Genomic DNA, 20,961 nt, shown 5'->3' on the forward strand with positions numbered 1-20,961 from the left:
CTACATTGTTGATATTTCTACCTGGATTTTTCGTTCTTTGAAAAATTAACAACATATACATGAAAGCCAACATTCAAAATAAGTTAAAACCCCTGTAAGAAATGTACCAGTATAACCTGTATTAACATCTTAGCAGAGGAAGGTTGTAAATATAGAAAACCATTCTGGCCAGTGATCATGCGCTACTGTGCTAGAGCACACTGTAAATATCACACTAAAATTATGTCATTTCTCTTTGACTGCATCCTGATACATAAATGAAATACATAAATGAAGACATTTTTTTGTAGCACTGTTTCTGCAATAATGAGAAACCTGTGTCAAGTGTTAAAATGATGGTCAGCCACACTATAATGAACTCAGAGAAGGGTCACAGTGGCCTGTTTTCAATTGTGGATGCTCTGAGACATAGTCATCCCTGTTCACAGCACCAGGTCAGTATTTTTCTTTGAAAGTATGTGTAAAGTATTGTGCAAGCAACATGGTAAATTTTGTGAGAGTTAAAGAGTTAGGAAGTCCTACTCCAAATTTAAATCTAACAGGGGGAAGGCTTGGGATGGGGCTCCCAAATTTGACTCAAACTGTGTGAGTAGAAGCAGGTTGATAAACTTTTCAAGTACAATATTTTGCCTGAGTAGGCAGTAAGAAAAGATAAAACATTCCCTAATGATTTATGAATAGAACATGAGGGATTTTTGAGCAACATTTGACATATTGATTCGTGTCACAGTGTTCAAGCACACCAACTGGCATTTTGTCAGCTTGGGGTATATTCCCGCCACTACCATCTTTCGTTTTTTCATTTTATTTTATTCCTCACAATGTTGAACTATTAATTATAAAATGTACATATATTTAAACAGTTCAACTGATATATGTAAAATTAGTATATTTGATTTAGTCACAATTGCTAATATTTTAAGTCAAAAGGTGATAGGTAGTGGTAAAAAATTGAGTGTATGAGAAAATTAAGTATGAAAGTGTATGAAGAGAGTTTCTTTCCATATTTGTTATTCAGAAACAGTGATGTGTGAGGGGAGTGGAAGATCTAGTATATATTAAAGCATTAATAAAAAAAATAGCAGAAATCATACATATATAAACAATATACTTGGCCTTAATGCATTATGTAAAGTTAATATAGCAATCATATTATGTAGCACCTATCATGATGGCTTAGTGAAACAGAATCTTTAATTTCTATAATGTTGTAGCACACTGGTGAAAATTTGCACAAGCAGCCCCTGTAGAAAACTAAAGAATGATTTAAGAAAAGTTTGAGTTATCTTTCAATGAAAGCTCAGAATCAATAATACAAAATAGTAATTCAATATTGAATATTAAAATTTGCTTGAAACTTTTATCTCAGGAAAACAAGTGCATGAAGTTGGAGGGCAGCTACACGTATATTCCATAATTTGTTGTTTCATAAAAAATGTTAAAACAAAGAATGTGATCATTAAAAAAATTAATAATGGCATACAATATCTCTACAGACCTTTCGATCCTTGACATCAACTTCGATCTCAAGATATGCTTCCACGGAGTTTATGTCACCTGCAAAGTGAAAGCATCCAGCTGCAGACATATGTGTACTCTATTTTTAATTCCTTATGCACAGTTAATCACAGAACATAAATTCACTTCGGGCACTGTTAACAAAAAATTGAAGAATGTAAGGATGATTAATGACAACAACAATATACTTAAGAGAATGGTCTAAATTGGTGACGGTGATGTTTATAGCAAGCATGAAGCTAGCAATAAATGTAACATATTGTAACTTATTAATGATATACATCATGCACCTATAATGACATATAAATTACCATCTTTTTAAAAAAAATAGTTTTCCTACAAAATAATAATCAAACACCAATCAAGGAAAGCCTGCATCAATTCAAGCACAAACGTGTCTTCAAAAAGAAGAAAGAACATCTCTATAACAACCAAAATGAGAAATATGCCCACAAAGTCTTGCATGATGCATTTGTTGCATAAACTGTTCTTGTTGCATGTAATTCACTATGAAAATCTGAGCTTTTAAGAATATCTTCAGTTTTCATCAGAAAATCAACTTACTGTCAAAGAAGCAATGAAAACGTACAGTTGTAACAGATGTAGCAGTGGCCACTACGACCAGAGAGGCAGTTTCTATGATGTGCTAGATAATGGAGGTAACACAGGAAAATCCAGACACCTTCATATAATTTATTAACCTAGGAAAAGTGTTTGACAACATAAAATGATGCAAGATGTTTGAATTTCTCAGGAAAAAAAGGGTTTAAGATAAGGAAGCAGTCTTTCTACCCTTCTGTTCAATGTAAACACTGAAGAAGAACTGTTGGAAATAAAAGAAAGGTTGAGGGGTGTGATGAAAATTCAAGATGAAAAGACATCAATGATAAGACTTTCTGATGACATTGCTAACCTCAGTGAAGGGGAGTAAAAATTACAGAAGCTGCTTAATGGAATGAACTGTCAACGAGCACAAAATATCAACTGATAGTGAACCAAAGACGAAAGTTATGAGAAGGTGCAGAAATGACATTAGTGATAAATATAACACCAAAATTGGGACAATGTTGTAAACAAAATTAAGGAATTCTGCTACCTTGGAAGTCAAATAATGCACACACTTTGAACAACACTGAGATGGTTCAAATGGCTCTGAGCACTATGAGACTCAACTGCTGAGGTCATCAGTCCCCTAGAACTAGTTAAACCTAACTAACCTAAGGACATCACAAACATCCATGCCCGAGGCAGGATTCGAACCTGCGACCGTAGCGGTCTTGCGGTTCCAGACTGCAGCGCCTTTAACCGCACGGCCACTTCGGCCGGCCAACACTGAGATGGCATGGTCCAAGACACAAGCCTGGCACAACGATGAGGAGTGTTATCTCGTATACTGCCTTATTGAACCCTCTACTTGAGTAGAAGTAACTCCTTTTCATAATAGAATTGAACCAAGCAAGTACAAATACTAGTCGCTCCAGCAGCTAGCAGTATCTGTCATCGACTGCTGCCTAGACTGAGAACTACTACACACCAGCCACCAAACTGATATGAGTCACATAGCCTCATCTACAACTAGCTGCTGCATCCACTACCTGTTGCTCTATGGGCTGGTACTAAGTTATATGCTGCTCATGCCTGAATCGGCACCATATGACTGAGCTCCAAAATTTTTGCTAATAGCTGCTTGCTATCAGCCTCTGTACCCTCTCCTGTTCCTGCACCACCCCACATTCACACTCTCTCAGACACACATTTATCCCCCAATTCCACCCTTGCTCACCTCTCTTACAGTGCAAAATTTTCTGTACCCTCATTGTCTATAAATAAGCAATTGTGGAGGCTTACTGAAGAGCAAATACTCATCATTTCAGTTTGACTAATTCTGAATGAATCACCTTTCATGTGATGAAGAGAAGTTGAAAAATTTAGACTATGATCTTAGACATAGAGGTGCTATGGTATTGAGTTTAAGGCCAAGCAATGCTCCACATTATAAAGAACTGAAGACTTTTGTGATCATTTCAGTTTTTTTATAAAGCTAAAGACTGAACTAATAGTCTCCTTTCTAAAGTGAATTGGTGAATTATTTAAAAGTGATTCTGGGGTACTTTAATTCTGTGGTGTTTGAGTTATATGTATATAATGTTTATAATGGTGATGAATAAGCATTGATCATAAATCAGACTAATGTTTAGCTAATGCATCAAGAAGTTTTAAAATGATTCATGATTCAAACTTTATTAATTTAAAAAAAAAATTAATATGACATTCACAAAATATACAAGAGTGACTTTTTAATAGCAACAGTAATAAAAAAGATGTAATTAACCTATTCAACAGTGATAGTTAAAAAGAGTAACTGCTGCTCCGAATATTTAGTAATCAATATTAAACATAAAGAAGATTTTCCGGAAATGTAATATAATTTGGCATGGTCTTGACGGATGGAGAATGAAAAGCTGACAGTCAGAGCTATATAATTACATAGAAGCTTCAGGTGCATTGTCTGCCTAATGGGCATGTAGCTCATTTTCTGGGAACAATAGTTCAGGACAGCAGTAACAGAGTGTGCAGTGGCTGTCCTACATCTATCTAGCAGCCATCTGCACCCTGGTTTTCCAAACGTGAGTGGCATCCAGTATCGTGGACATCCAGCTACAGTTGCCTCATGTAACATCTGCTGACGAGCAGCAGACATGGCCTACATGAACTCTAACGGGGGTTCACTTCATCAAAGCCCCGTAGTTTCTGTTTAAATAAGATACTATTCATTGTGCAGTGGATTATTAATGTAAATTTATATGGTTATATGCTTACATGAATACCAGTTTTGCAGTGAACTTTTTAGGTGCATTTCAATTTAGATAATGAATTTTTCAAATGAAATTCATTGGTTTACAAGTAGTTTAGATAAAAAAAAACATGTCATTTACTATTACTGATTTCTTAATTATTGTAAGTAATGCTCCTGTGAGTTTTTAAATTATTATTTGTCAGGAGATTGATGGCCATGATTCTCAAATAGGGAAGGAAGGCATTTGAAACAATTATTCAGGTGTTTTCACACTTAACAACACACAAAAACGAAAAATGTTCCTATACAGATTTTCTAAATTGAGAAAATATTTCCTCAGATGTAAGGAAGACTGCTGAACATAGATGATAAACTGATTGATTTAGTCTCTCACTCAAACAGGAGACAGGATAAACTAGAAAATTGAATTTGGGATTAAAACATGTACAAGATTTTGATAATCATTTAGACTTGGTACAAGGAAGGTCTGAAAGCAGAGTTGAGCATTTAAATACCATTAATTTAATACCAGTACAGAACATTCAAAATGGTTCAAATGGCTCTGAGCACTATGGGACTTAACATCTATGGACATCAGTCCCCTAGAACTTAGAACTACTTAAACCTAACTAACCTAAGGACATCACACAACACCCAGTCATCACGAGGCAGAGAAAATCCCTGATCCCGCCGGGAATCGAACCCGGGCACGGGAAGCGAGAGCGCTACCGCACGACCACAAGCTGCGGACAGTACAGAACATTCTTGCAAATAAAGCACAAATATTAGAAAGATAATAATACAGAAAAGCACAATTCGGAACATGCCCTGACTAAGAATGCTGAGACACATACAGGATTTAAAAATGAAATGGAACCACAACTGGAGTAATTAGAAGCTGGTACAGGATACTCTGGTAGTGAAGGAACTGATTACATAGAGATTTGACAGCAGAAAAATTACTCTCTGTTGTTACTACCGTACGAGTACAAGCTGAGAGAGGAACCTCATTAAATAATATCTATGACATAGAATTCATGTATTGGTAATTACCAAAACTTGTGTCAGATGAAAGATAAGCAAACAATTAGAGGATTTATATTTTGGTCACCAAAATGTGTATTGCATTTGAATAAACATTATTACTTTAAGGATATATTTAGAATAGTAAAGAACAAATTACTGAGAATTTGTAGCAAATATCGGAAAGTTAAAATAGTTACATCACATTTATATACTACTTTGTATCCAATAATGCCAGAATGCTCTTGGGTCTGCAGCTGATGGTCTAGTAGCTAGCGTTGCTGCCTTTGGATCATGGTGTCCTGGGTTCGATTCCCGGCTGAGTTGGTGATTTTCTCTGCCCTGGGGACCGGGTGTTTGTGTTGTCCTTGTGTTGACCTCATCATTTCATCTTCCTCATCATCATTTGCATAACAGGATGGTGACAGGAAGGACATCCGGCCATTCCTTAAATTAACCCTGCCAAATCTGATCCTAACCATGCCAACCCTGTGAACTGTTGGACAAAGGCACCAGGAAAAGAAAAAGAATGGCAGAATTCACTTGGGATCATGTGGTTGCAGACCTTTTTGGTCCACTGCCACTGGCATACATTTTGTAGTAGACACAGAAATACAAACAATAAATATTAAACAATGTTTAGACAATAAGGGAGTGAGATGAAAAAAAGATAAGTTTGTGGGAAACCTGTGCAGCAAGGAGGCCATGCAAAAGTTTGAACTTTCAGTATTTTGGAAGAAAACTTGTAACTAGCCATAAAAAGTTCCAGTTATGACCTAGTTAAAAATCTACTTAATACCAGATTTTAAATCATCTTGAAAGAAAAACACCTGACTACACAATATTTTTGTCCTTTACCTGTGAGCTAAGGGGCACTCATGGAACCACTTGCCCCCAGACATGGGTGCCCTTGCTGTGCAGTACAAAGTGGGAGATTTAGTTCTAGTTAAAAGCCATAAGAGTACTATAAAAAAATAAGAAAGTAGTTAAAAAATTTTATCCCTTAAATGAAAAGACCCTTTGCAGTTGTGGGTACGCCACACACCATGGCAATGATGCTAGACCACTACTGGAAGATCAACAGAATATTTAGTACCAAAATATATGATTATCTAAGTGACTAGACAAAATAATAAATACTAGAGAACGAATCTCAAAATTTTAGTCACTTATGTATATCCAGATCTTCCAAGAGTTTTTTGAGCCCAGTGGCAGAGATAACCATATTTGTTGTATCTATTAAAAAATAAAGCATGCCATCAGTCCTGCGGGACAGAGAGTGGACTCTTGGTTTGGGCTGCATCACATCCTGTGGCCTGACAGTGTACTTTTCATTTGGATGACATCAGTGCATGGGAAGAGCAGTAATGAGTTTAAAAAGCAAATGTTGTAATTTTAATGAAGTTCATTAAAATGACCAGCACAAAGATGCGGTTTAGAGTTTCATGCATAACAAAAGGTAACCACCTCTTTAGGTAATTTTTTGGATGCATTGGGCCTAAATGTTTTCATATTTGTCTTGCAACATTCGGAACAATATCTACATACATTAAGCACTTTTCCTCCCTTTTTGCCCAACCAATGTTTGCTTCTTCATGTATCGATAGTGAGTTTGTATCAGTAGTGACTGGAGTTTCTTCATGTGAATGCCATGTGGAAGCATCTGCCAACTGTTTCCAAAATATCATGACTGACACTTACCATCCCACTACATATTGGAATACATATAACACATTCACAGCAATAGTGATATTGAACGCTAACTTTTGATACTATTTTACTGTCTTTCCCAATAGACTGCTATATACACACAACTCGTCCGAAAGGTGAGTTGTAGTATTTGCCTTATTATATTCAGTAACAATTTTTGGTTTTCAATAAATTGCTATGTTAGTTGTCACATTTTCCATTTCATGAATACACACATTAGGTGGTCACTGGCATGCAAGATTGCTGCCTCAGCAGATAGCCCAGTAAAATTGAGTCCATGCTCAACATGTTAACTGTAGGGCATTGTTAGAGAATCAAACTAGAGTGTGTATTTATAGCATGTAGAGCAGGAAAACTGACCAGAAAAAAGTGAAGTGGAGGTTGTGTTTTTTTATATGCAAGCAGATATAAATGGGTTGTAGTCTGAGGACTCTTTGCATCCTTATTAAGGGGTGGCACCAACTTTGGCATATTGTGATAGATTATGATGTATGAAGACTCAAAGAGTTGTAGCAGTATTTAATATTGTGATCTTAGAACTATTTTTATGCATTAAGATATGGGCACCAGTAATAGTGTATATTGATTTAGTATGAGGGAGTGGGAACTCAGAGGCTGCAAGTAATTATCATGGTCTTAGTGCCCTTTGTCCTCTGTATAGGGAAGTACTTTTCTTTTTGTGTTACAACAAGGAAGAACCAATTTACTGGTTGGAATTTTGGTTACATGGAAGGCCCATGGGTAATTGGCCAATTTTTTTTACTCTTATATGTAATAGAAGTTCTACACAAGTACTTTAATCAAAAAATTATGGAAGAATAAGAAATTACTACATCCCTACTTCTCGAGGCAGTGTCTTGCACATTTTTAGAGCAGCCATTGGAAAACTGTCTTTTTTTCCAGACAGTCAACAGCTTGGCATTTCAATGTTCCTTTTGTTCTGCATGTCATGATTGTGTATTTCTTGCCTCATATAGAAAGCCCCTTTGTTGTTTTTTATACTGATGAAGCACAAAAACACACACTGGCATACAGGCTTGCAATGCTCCATTCTCTCTCTAGAAGTGATGGCCATTTTTTGTAGCATTAACATGTCCTTGCAACCTGAAGAGTATCCCCATAACAGCAGGCCATGATTATGTGGCTATAAAATAGTGCACAATACACCATTATTAAGTACTGGTCAGTTCATACACCATTTAGTCTCCTAAGAAGGTAAATTATGTAGGAGAGCTTGGAGCGCACATACACTGTGTACTAATTCATTGAGAGTTTGCTATAAATCATGAAGCCCAGCAGTTTGACAGCCTCCACATTATCCTGGGATCCAATGTCAATGAGGCTGCATATCAGATTATGTATTTTCCCTTCATTCATCTTCATTTTATTTTTGGTGAATCACTCTTTGATGTTTTCAAAGAGCACATCTGTTGCTTTAGAGCTTGTGGGGCAGATTTACCTTTGCAAAAAGGGCAGTATCATCAGCAAACTGTAACATACAGTTGTTGCAACCTATATCATTGACATAAATAACAAACAGGAGAGGTCCTATGACAGATCCCTGGGGTTCACCACACTCCAATTTTCATTCTTGCAAGATTGCTCCATGGACTGGACACTTGACATGGGTCCCTTTTTTTGTAGACTGGTATTGTTTGTGTCATTTTCAGGAATTCTGGAAAGATACTGTAGGATAAACATTTGTTGATTACTATGGCTAGTGGCTGAACAAACTCTGGAATAATTTTCTTGAGCACTGTGCGGGACAGGCCATAGATATCTGCATGAGACCTTGTAGTGTTTCAGGATGTTTGTAAACATCCCAACACATCATTGGGAAGCGGTCGACAAGAGATACTTGTGAGTAAGTTGAATAAGGATAAATGTAGTGGGAAAGAGAAACTGTGTGTTTTCCTTTCTTGTATGCAGTGAATGTGGACCAGTGGTGGAGCTGGCGAGAAGGGGACCAGTAAAAATGGTATTGCAACCACTGGTCGTCTGGAAGTCATTTGGACCATGTGCAGCAAGTGCCTGATACGAGAGCCATAGAGTAAACGATGCACCAAAAAGGGCGTAATAAACATTTGAACAGCAGTAGTTTTTTGATCTGTGTTTTGATTGCCTTCTCAGGTCCTAAAGTATGCAGTCTTTGAATGTACTCAAGAGAGTGGTATTACCATAGCAATTGTTTGTTGTGTTGTTAAAAGAATTAGTGAAAATGTTGAGCAAAATATACCCCTGTTTGTGAGAAGTGTGGCTATTTACGTAGTAGTGCAGTAGAGAGAACTTGCGGAAGCATTCCAGGAATCTTCACCACAGCTGGATTGACAGGGAGGTGGTACGGAAGGATCTGGACCACCAAAGAACAATTCTGAGAAGAGAGGATAAAGGTAATACTACTTTCATCTGGTGGTGTATTAGGGTCAGCAAAATATTTGCCAGTATATCAGCCAGGGATGCAACTTCCCGCTAGTGCTGGTATAAGACCCATCACAAACCTTACAAAATATACATCATCAGGAGAAGAGGAGAAAATACACCCCATGTGGTGACCCTGGAAAAAGCGAACAGAGAATGCACCAGCAAGTAAGTGCAGAAAATTTATTTGAGTCAGATTTATGACTCCAAAGAATAGAAGACAGAGAAGTTGCCCCTGGCAACCAGTGATCAACAACAGTGCCTTATAATGCACGTAACAAGAAATCAAAACTAATTTAGAGTTTCTTTTGAACAAATTGTCTGAGAAAGATTAATAAACACATAATGAATGGAAACTATAATTTACTGTTGGATACCTGGAGTGCACAGAATTAGTTCAAAACTTAACAAAATCGTTTCAACGGGATAACGCATACAGCAGACATCGATATGGCAGGAGTTATCAATGCAGAGTGGCAAGCAGTTACGCAAGTACGGGGTGCTGTATTGTCCAGCCAGTGGCAGTGCGCAGCACGAGAGCCGACGTCAGTTTCAACTTCAGCGTCGGCTTCGGCTGTTCTACAACCAGCAGCAGTTCACAGTTCCACAGAAGGGTGAACTGTGAACATTTTTTAAAAAAAGTAGAGAGATTTCTGTGAGTATAGGATTCAATATTAATATTGTTGTGTGGTAATAAATAGTATATGCAGACACAAGAAAGATGGCAATGCAAAATGAGGAGTTAAGATCGATACTAGAAGGTATAATTGAAGAACAAGCAGAGTAGGATAGGGAAGGATGGAGAGTGGAACAAGTAGAATAAGTTGAGTCCGTTAAGGAACAAGTTACTGAATCATTCGATGTCATACTCAACCATAAAAAGCTAACTTAGAATCTAACTTTAATGCACAAATTAATGATCAAAAAATTAAAATAATGGAAATAAATTCTAGTGTAAATGAATTACAAGAATCAGTGCCAATAGAGGTGCAACAAGTAGCTAAACAAGTGTTAACAGATCATTTACAGGAAAGTGTACATAAATTAACAACCCGACAGTGGACGGGCTATGTAGATAATGTGAATTCCCGATTACAAGCAATACGAGCTAGTATTTCAGACACAAATAATCGCGTCCATACAGGAAAATGCTGTAACAGGGACATCTGATGCTAAACAATATTTGGAAAAATGTTTACAGTTATTTGTAAAGTAAAAGACGAAACTGAAATAAATAATGACAAAATTACTTCTGGGGAAGGTACAAGCAACAGTAAACAAGAACTTAATAGAATATGGAAAGCAATAGATGATAATAAAAAGAAATCGGAAAATAGTAAACCCGAAACTATGACAGGAGTAACTAAAGATGAAATAGACGGTTTATCTATAGATAATGGGTTTAATTTAGCAAAGCAATTTCCAAAGTATAAACCAGACGTTGATGTACACCCTATTTATTTTTTATGAGGACTTGCCAGATCTTTACCTAGAAATTGGGATGGCTTCAAGAAAATAGATTTCACATTAGGCTACTTAATGGGAGATGTGGTGGAATGCAGAAGAATTTGTCTTGGAAAGATTTTGAGGAAAGCTTTAAGAGGAAGTACTGGTCTTCAAGCACTCAAAAATTAATCTTAAAGTTATTAGACCCAACTCCATACAATAATTCATGGGGTACATATAAAAAGTACATAGAAAGGCATTTGACAAAATTGAAGTACTTAGATGATCCAATAGATGAAATGCACTTAGTAAAAGTACTCATTAGACTTTTACCATACCACGCTCGACAAGGAATACAGCATAGAGGGTGGAAAACAGTGAATGAGTTATTAACGTTTATTGAAGGTTTAGACACACTGAATACTGAAAGAAATGAAAATTATTCAGTGAATGACCAAAATACAGGGAATAGGAATAAGAAATCCTTTCCTAATTCCTTACCGTGGGCAAAGGAATCCAATTATTGTAGAGTGAGCAGTAATGAAACTATTCACAGCAGGGATAACTGTCTAAGTCGCAGTAACCCTAGAGGGGGAAGAATTCTGACTGATAACACAAACTTGCAGCTGTTTATACCTCAAAACCAACAAATAAATATGCAATGAAATAATGACACAGGGGCAGATCAGCATATTGTTGAAGTAAGTTCCAACTGGTATCTGATCATAGTGATGGAAAACAAGAATAATCCTGGGTCAAGGGTCAGAATCCAGGATAGACAGAACAATATTCAGCCCATACATAAGTAAAATGATCACTTATAGTAAAATATCACCTTTTAACAATTGGTTATTAGCGGAAGAGGAAAATTTAGAAAAATTGCAACACAAATCAATTGTAATCGGAAGAATAGGAAATAAAGTAGTGGAAATTTACACCGATTCAGGAAGCGAAGTATCAATAATTTTGAAGGAATGGCTATGAAGTGGAAAAGTAAAGGAATTTCCTAAGTTAACGGTTACGGGAATACATATTGTAGGAATTACAGGTACTAAGAGCAATGTAGTGAAATGGGAAACAAGGATTACTTTTGAAATGATCAACTGGTGTTTGAACAAACCATGTTAATAGTCCCTAAAATAAATACACAAGTATTACTAGGATTTGATTGGCTAACGAAATATGCAGTGGTAATAGACTTTCAGAGTCGTTCTTTTAAGTGCAATCTAGATAACTATAATAAAGAGATCTTGTTTAAGACAGAGCGATGTCAAGGGCTAAATGGAAGTAATAATTTACGGTTAATAGCGCATATGAGTTCAATGGAGGAGGATGTAAGTAATCTAAAACAAACTGCAAATAAAGCTGATTAGTGTGCAAAGGCTTACAAATCTGAACTGTTACCCTTACTCAAAAGGAAGAGCTATATGGAATATTACACAAATATTCAGACATATTTTTAGACAAACCAGGGAATATAGGAGATTATATGCGTAGTTTTAAGATCAACAGCAAGGAACCATTTTTCTGTAGACCTTACCCTGTACCTATCAATATAAAACAGGAAGTACAGGAAGAAATAGATAAAATGTTAGATAATAATGTTATAGAAAGAAGTACAAGCGTATACAACAATGCACTGTTAGTTGTCAGAAAGGCAGCAGGAGGTGTGCTCCTAGTACTAGACGCAAGAACCTTGAATCATCACATTGAACCAGAGAGAGATTGTCCCATATGCATAGATGAACTACCTGCTTGTTTTGAAAAAGCAAATTATTTTAGTTCTGTGGATCTGATGACTGGGTACTGGCAGGTGAAATTAGCTAAAAAATCTATACCTTATACTGCATTCCTATATGACGGAAAATCATACCAGTTTGAACTTTTGCCATTTGGGTTAAATGTATCAGTATCAGTGTTTATAAGAGCACTAGATCAAGCATTAGGGAGAAAGTTGTTACAAGAGCTATTGATTTATGTAGATGATATACTGATTGTTTCAGAAACCTGGGAGGAACATTGTGATTTCCTTGCAAGAGCACTAGGGAAATTCTATACCAAGGGAATAACTATTAAGCTCGCTAAATCACATTTTGGGCAAGAGGAACTAAAATTCTTGGGTCATCTCATAGGAATAAGAGGAATTAAGCCAGATCCAGAATGCATTAGAACAATTAAAGACTGTCCACATCCACAGAATGTGAAACAGTTGTGTTCCTTTTTAGGATTAGTGGGATTTTATAGATGGTATATACAAGGAGAGGTCATGAATAATCCACATCTACTATCGCTATTAAAGCAAAAGGTGAAATGGATATGGGATGAAAATGCAGAAAAGGCATTCCAGGAAGTAAAGGATACCCTGGTCAGCGCTCCTATTTTAAACTGAGTCTTCATGAACCATTTGGCATCACAACAGATGCATCAGAACATGGCATAGCAGCAGAAGTATTTCAAGAGAAATGGGACCCAGAAGAGGGAGAACATAAAACCACTGTTTTCGCTAGTCACAGCCTAGACAAACATGAGCTGAATTATACAGCAATGGAGAAAGAATTATTTGCTGTTGTATGGAGTTTCAAGAAATTTGAAACACTGATTTGGGGTTCAGATATCGTTATATATACAGATCACCAAGCACTGATATTCTTAATGGAAAGTCGTTTATTACATAGGAGGCTCATGAGGTGGGTATTGCTTTTACAACAGTTTCAGATACAAATAGTATACATCGAGGGAACATTAAATTGTGTACCAGATGCTTTGTCACTATTGCCATTAGGAATGAGTAATTCTCAGTAAAACACTGGACCAGGAATGATTTTTAATGTAAATTTTATGAAAATAAGCTATACGAAAGACGAAGTACGTGTGTTAGCTACTAAAATCAGGCAAGGAATGAAAGACGAAGAAGAGTTGAATCTTAAAATGTTAAAGTATGAGAAAAATGAGTTACCACCCACAGAAGACAAAATTTGGTCAGTGATCAATCAAGTGTTGTTTTGGAGAGAGAATAAAAATACATCATATTGGAAATTATGTGTACCCGAGTGTGCACAAAATGATTTAATTTGGTTTATACATAAAGGTTATGGGAATTTTGCAATAAGGAAGTGTATAAAACATATGATAAAGTTTTACCATTTTAAACACCTAGGTAAGAAAGTTGTTAGATTACTCCAGACATGTCAAGTCTGTCAAAAGGCGAAGGAAAATAATAAAGGAACACATTACACAATGTCTCCTATAATACCTAGAGCTTTACATGATTTAACAGCTTCAGATTTTTATGGACCATTACCATCAAGTCAAGGAGGTGTCAGATATATTTATGTTCTATTAGAGCGTTGGTCTAAATATATTACATTATATCCAATTAAACAAGCTAACACAGAGACAGTTATAAACTGTATGCACAAATATTTTGTAGAGGTAGGAAAACCTATGAGATTATTAATGGATAATCGTTCACAGTTTGTGAGTCAATCACTTAAAGAGTTTTTAGCTTGGGAGAACATAAGGCATGTCCTGATATCAAAATATCATCCAAAATCGAATCCGTGTGAAAGAGTTATGAAGGAGATAGGACGTTTATGCAGAACTTATTGTTCACTGAGACATACAACTTGGGCAAAATTAGTGCCAGAATTTCAATTGGTTTTGAATGAACTACCCCATTTGTCTACAGGATTGTCTCCCGTAGAAATACTACGAATAAAATTTATAAGGGAACCACTATTAAAATTCTTCATATGGCCACAGGTACAACAGGAATAAAGTGCTAACTTAGACAAAATAGTAGAAAATGAATTGTTTATAGCAGTTAATAAAAGACTGCAAAATTATAATACATCAGCAATAAACCCAACATTTGAAATAAATGATCTTGCGATGGTAAAAGAAGAACATCGTAGTTCTAATCTTGAAAAAGAATGCAGAAATTTTTTCTGAAATATGCAGGACCATTTAAGATTGTGGATAGTCCACACCCAAAAGCATACTATTTAATTGACCCACACTGTTCAGGAGAAAGGTTTACATAATGCTGACATATCATAAATTTGGAGGGGAGAGGAGACAAGCAACCAAGTACTAAATAGTATTTGACGTGACTATAATAGTAGGGTGACAAATAGGAAGATAGTGAAATATGCTCACTATTTTTTTATTTACTTAAATTTGGCTTATTTCGTGACAGTACCTTTTCCGTAAAATGTTTACAAGATGATATTTGTCTTGGCTTCAGTCGTCTAGTGGAAGTATGATTCCACAATGCAGTTTTGTCGGCTGCAGAAATGACCTGGTTCAATGCGTTTGCCTCATTTTTGCTGCTTCAAATACCATTTCTTCGAATGTGGTTTCTTCTTAAAGTTTATATTAAAAAAATAGTAACATAATTCATTTTTTCCTGTTCACTAGCAAATTATTTATGACGGCGACCTGCACATTGTTCTACCGTCAACACACACCAAGAGTTCACTGCCGAGTGCCGACTGATTACAGTCAAAGACGACTCCTGCGTCAAACACACTTTACACAACACACAAGCTTCCACTTGTAATCAGTCTCTTTGATATTCTTCGTCACATTTACTAATAGTAATCAATATGCTTTCACTCTCAAAATTATAAGTAAATTAGCATATAATAAGGCAAATTACAATAAAAAAATTCTGACAAAAATATAAGAAAACATTTACAATTTGGTATCGACAAATCCGGTAGAAAATAACACATCTCCCAGATCCATTACAATAGGATACAGGTACAGAAAATGTATTAATAGAAGATGACAGTAGAGACAGTAAGTTTTTGAATTGGTAATCTAGCTGGAGCTTGGGTTTTAAGAAAAGAGAGAACAAAAGAAAGAATAGAGAGAACAAAAGAAAGAATAGAGAGCAGTTACGAATACTTAGACATGTAGTGTTGTCAATAGATGAGTTAAGATGTGGAGAAGGTAGTAAGCAAGAGACTTTACACCTGAAACAGAGTGCAGACATGGAAATCAAAAGGGAACCTCAAAGTAATATGGGAGAAAGTAGAAGAAAAAGTAATGGAAGATATAAATGTATCTGAAACGTGGAGTGTACTCTCTAATTAGGAATGACGAATAAAAGGCAGATAGGCGGACCTAAGTTAGGCTGAACTATACTGTGTGGGCAGGGGCACCAAGAAGGGGATTGACCTTTATCATAGTAGAATAGGAATTAATATGGGGCACTACCACACTGAATGAAATAGGTATATTTTACTGTACTAAGATGCAGAAGTGGTCTTTGGTGGAAGGGGGAATAAGTTGTGTTAAAAGGATAATCCACAGATTATTCTTAAAATTTGTAATAAATAAAAAGAGGTTTTTACAAATGGTTTACAGTAGAGAGGTGAAAGGATTTGAGTGCAGTGGTGGAGACAATTTACACCTCCACATTATTGCACACAAAGGCTTTGCAATACAAGTCCTTACACTTGGAGGGTGGGATATTAAAGAAGTTAAGTTCTCTAAAAAGAACATTTGAACAGCAGTAGTTTTTTATCTGTGTTTTGATTGCTCTCTCAGGTCCTAAAGTACACATGTGTGGACGTTTTTGAATATACTCAAGAGAGTGGTATTACCATAGCAATTGTTTGTTGTGTTGTGAGAATGTTGGGCAAAATATACCCCTGTTTGTGAGAAGTGTGGCTATTTACCTAGTAGTGCAGTAGAGAGAACTTGTGGAAGCATTCCAGGAATCTTCACTGCAGTTGGATCAACAGGGAGGTGGCACGGAAGGATCCGGCCCACCAAACAACAACTCTGAGAAGAGAGGATAAAGGTAATACTACTTTCATCTGGCGGTGTATTAGGGTCAGCAAAATATTGCCCAGTTATATTGGCCAGGGATGCAACCTCCCACTAGTGCTGGTATAAGACCCACCACAAACCCTACAGAATATATATCAACAGGAGAAGAGGGGAAAATACACCCCAACCTAAATGTAAATAATGCATTTCTTCAAGTTAACTTCCATACATTTTTGATATACAAGTGTCACATTTGTTAGTCATTTTGTTCTTGCATTCTTTCACTCTGCATTGCCATCTACATTTCTTATTCACTGGTTCATCTTCATTATTTGATCCACTGCTGATTACAGGAAATACATTTGTCACCTACTCTTCACATGTTCACACCTTAGTTATTTGCTGAGATTCTGCAGAAACTGTTTACTGCTGTTAACTTTCCCTGTAACTGTTCTTAAAGGCCCAACGAATTTCTTCCAGTGAAGTTGAATAAATCGAACACTTGTACTGACCATCTCCAAAAAGCTGCTTTCACTCAATATTGCCTAGTCACCTGGTCCAATATAGCTACTCTATATTTCATTCATTACAAAATTTTACAGTTTCTGGAAGACACATAAAATAGTTCTTTGTTTGTATACTTTATTTAAGAGTACTGAGGATGAGAACATTTTTGTTTTCATGCCTTGATAAGTAGAGGAGGTTGTACCTCCGTGCTACATCACAGTAGTTTCATATGGTAGTGCTTTGAGATTCTTCCTGATTTTGTTACCTCTCTTCTTAAATTGTTTACTATATCCAACAGGCATTAGGCTTATACCCTTAGCTTTCTGTATTTCGGCCAGGTGAAAATCTGTTGTTACATTTTTTTTGTTTCTAAGGAATGGTGTCCTCCTGTGGTTGATCATCTTTTCCCAAGGTTTAGAAATCCATTGAAGAGATATTTCACATTACATTTGTTGCTGAATTAATAAGGCTTACTAATCAAGTGAAGTGCAAATCAACATCTCGCCTTAATGGGAAAGTTTTTCTGCGACTGTGAAATACAAAACAATTTTCAATAAAATGATTCCAAATTTTTGACACGAAAGCAAACTCTGTTTGCTTAAGTCTTCTTAACCTTTCTGCCTTGATATCAGAGCATAAAAATTCAATATGTCTCTAAATTTAATTCTTGACATTGTATCACAAAAGAACTGTGGGTTGCCAGCTTTCAGTTGACAAGTTATCAATTTTGAACCTATTGCACAAGAAAGGCACAACCATACAAAAATGTAGTGAGTGCATACTCCAAGTTTTTATGGGTTTCTGTCTTTGTGCACAGTGTTATATGTTCTAGCACTGTGTCATTTATGTGGTGGTGGTGGTGGTGGTGGTGGTGGTGGTGGTGGTGGTTAGTGTTTAACGTCCCGTCGACAACGAGGTCATTAGAGATGGAGCGCAAGCTCGGGTTAGGGAAGGATTGGGAAGGAAATCGGCCGTGCCCTTTCAAAGGAACCATCCCGGCATTTGCCTGAAATGATTTAGAGAAATCACGGAAAACCTAAATCAGGATGGCTGGAGACGGGATTGAACCGTCGTCCTCCCGAATGCGAGTCCAGTGTGCTAACCACTGCGCCACCTCGCTCGGTGTGTCATTTATGAACTGCCACTAAGAACTAGTACTGCTGTGAATGTTGATGTTTCTGTCTGAAAGTGTCTTTGGTCCTGCTGTATAGTGTACTACATTTTGCTTTTGTAGTCTCCCAGATGCATTCAAGATATGGCCAGAAACATTCCATTCTGTCCATTCTTTACTGAATTCTGAACAGTTCGCAAAAAAAGGTGAAGGTAACTAACACTTACCTCTTCCTCCCTGTCATCCTCTGTTGAATGAAATACTATCTCTTCTTAATTTGATGGGGAAGTTTATTTTGCTACTGTAGCAGTCACTGATGTAACTTCCATGGACACATCACAACAACTTTCACTTAGTTCTGAACTTTCTGGAATATAGTCATAGTTATAGCTCCTAATTATCTTTCAATTTCTCTACCTCTGAACTATTGTTCTGAAACTCAATGCAGGTCTCAAGTGACGTAACTGCGTAAAGAAATATTAAGCAATCAACATGCTTGCTGCTGTATTTGTAAGTATACAGTGAGAGATAAAAGCAATGAGTTTACATACAGGTTTATAATTTTTACAGTGGGGTTACTGGGGGAAGGAAACAATAGCCACAAACATTTGAAGTATAACATAAAAATATTGTGATTACGGGTAGACAAAATTTCAGAATGGTCAGTTTGTCTGGTTCTAGTGTTAACACAGCAAAATGAGACTCCATGGTTTTATAAATAGTTGGATACTTAGTTAACTTCATGTTAGATATCATTTGTGCAGTTTCTAAAGTAATACTGTAGAAACAGTCAGTGTGCAAGCCACGTATACAGACTTTATTTTTTGCAAATTGCTTACTGATACCTAGCTACAGATTAAGCAAAATCATTTTAAAGCATACTTAAATAATGTCATTGTCTTCATCACCATCACCACCACATCACCACCACCACCACCCATTTGAAATTCACTTGTAGTCTTGTAGGTAATAAATAATTTGAATGAAACGTATTAAAAGTCTCTCTGTGCTTTTACATATGGGGCAATAAATAACTTATATTTTACTTAATATTTAAACTATACCAAGTCATCACATACCTCCAAACTTATTTTGCAGGAACACTACTCCCATGTCTGTTGGAATGCAATCGAAACCACAGGCATTAATAATGAAGACACCTTTCTCTTCTGCCAATGTGTTGTAGCTGAGCATAAGTTTTTGGATGTACTGTACCAAAAAGAGAACAGAATTTTCCTTGAAAACTAAGTTCCCAACATTATAATGTTTAGAAGTAATGCAAAAATTACTTGCCTGAATTTCACCAGTAACATCAACTTGATGAGCACCACTCTCTATACAAGCTTTTACTACCGGCTCACCATAAAATCTATAAGGACCAACACAGTTCACAACAACACGAGCTCTTGAGGCCATATGAAGCAGTGAGTCAAAATTCTGCAGGTCTGCCTCTATAATTGGTATGTATGACAAATCTTCCCCTAAAACAAAAGTCACAATAAACTGAAAGGTAGAGGTCCTAACAGGTGTAAAATCATCTATTTATAACTGCTCTCCACAAGCCCAGTGTGTTTTTAATGAAGCAGTTATCCATACAAAACAATATAAAACTGAAACAGAATTTTTGTCTGTGCCTTACCTTCAGCAGTACTACCGAGAGACTTGTGTAAAAGTACAAGCACTATTCTAATTGTCAGAACTAACAGTCCCGTCAGATAGGAGAGAGAGTTAAGTTGCGAATGGTTAGAAATGAGGGCAGGTCACTCACGCAGACCCGGTGATGCGGGGGGTGGGGGGTGGGGGAGAACCTGTTGTGAGGAGAAGAGGAGAAATATATTAGTAAGATCATTGTCCTCTATTTTACCTTCCTCTCCTCCTATTGTTCTCTCCTTCTTAATGAATGAACTAATAGTTTCAATAGTTGGGATAGTGTGCGTAGTTTTGTGTGTCTCTCTCTCTGCAATACTGAAATTTCACTTCCTGAATGTAAGTACTGGCCACCAATTCTGTCTTATAGTTTTAGTTTTCTTGCGAGGTTTGTTCTCTCTCTCTCTCTCTCTCTCTCTCTCTCTCTCTCTCTCTCTCTCTCTCTCTCTCACACACACACACACACACACACACACACTCTCTCTTTCCTTTTTGATACAATTAGCCATACATTCAGTCATACATGTTCCACAGACTTGTCATCAAGAAGTACCTTTGGCTATGTGGAATAAGTCACACTGTTGGAGTGTTATGTATGAATGTTTTTAATATGTTGTGTTCCATTCCATACATGATCTGTCATTGTGCTAATATGTATGCGAACTTTTATCTTACAGGTATTTTGCAGTCACCATTCCTGAAATTATTTGATGTAAGGGACCTGCTATGCAGTGCCACTAGACTTCATCACCTTTTTCTGTGAGTGGGTGCTGAAAGAGAGCTCTGATCTATTTAAGATGCTAAAATAACATAATTAGTTTGGCGATAACCTTTCTGCATTATACTCACAATGTTTCCTTAGTACAGTATCATTTACAACAGTGGGCGATACAGATGTCTCATTACTTGCAGTGCACAAGAGATTATAATATGTACTGCTGTACTGATTTGACATTTCAGAATGACTGTTCTCCTCTATCATCTACAGCTGTTCTGGGAATGA

General features: G+C 36.6%; 1 protein-coding gene across 3 annotated transcripts in view; it reads right to left on the reverse strand.

Annotated features, from left to right (window-relative positions):
- The window catches only part of LOC126259736 (saccharopine dehydrogenase-like oxidoreductase), a 143,981-nt gene that overhangs the window by 48,562 nt on the left and 74,458 nt on the right, over window positions 1-20,961 (reverse strand). For all 3 annotated transcript variants that reach the window (XM_049956721.1, XM_049956722.1, XM_049956720.1), the window contains exons 3-5: window positions 19,605-19,792; window positions 19,391-19,520; window positions 1,499-1,557 (exon numbers count right to left, since the gene is read on the reverse strand). In XM_049956721.1, the coding sequence (XP_049812678.1) occupies window positions 1,499-1,557; window positions 19,391-19,520; window positions 19,605-19,792 (377 nt within the window). The remainder of the gene's footprint in view (window positions 1-1,498; window positions 1,558-19,390; window positions 19,521-19,604; window positions 19,793-20,961) is intronic.

The sequence above is a fragment of the Schistocerca nitens genome, chromosome 5, assembly GCF_023898315.1.
Source record: "Schistocerca nitens isolate TAMUIC-IGC-003100 chromosome 5, iqSchNite1.1, whole genome shotgun sequence".
NCBI lineage: Eukaryota > Metazoa > Arthropoda > Insecta > Orthoptera > Acrididae > Schistocerca > Schistocerca nitens.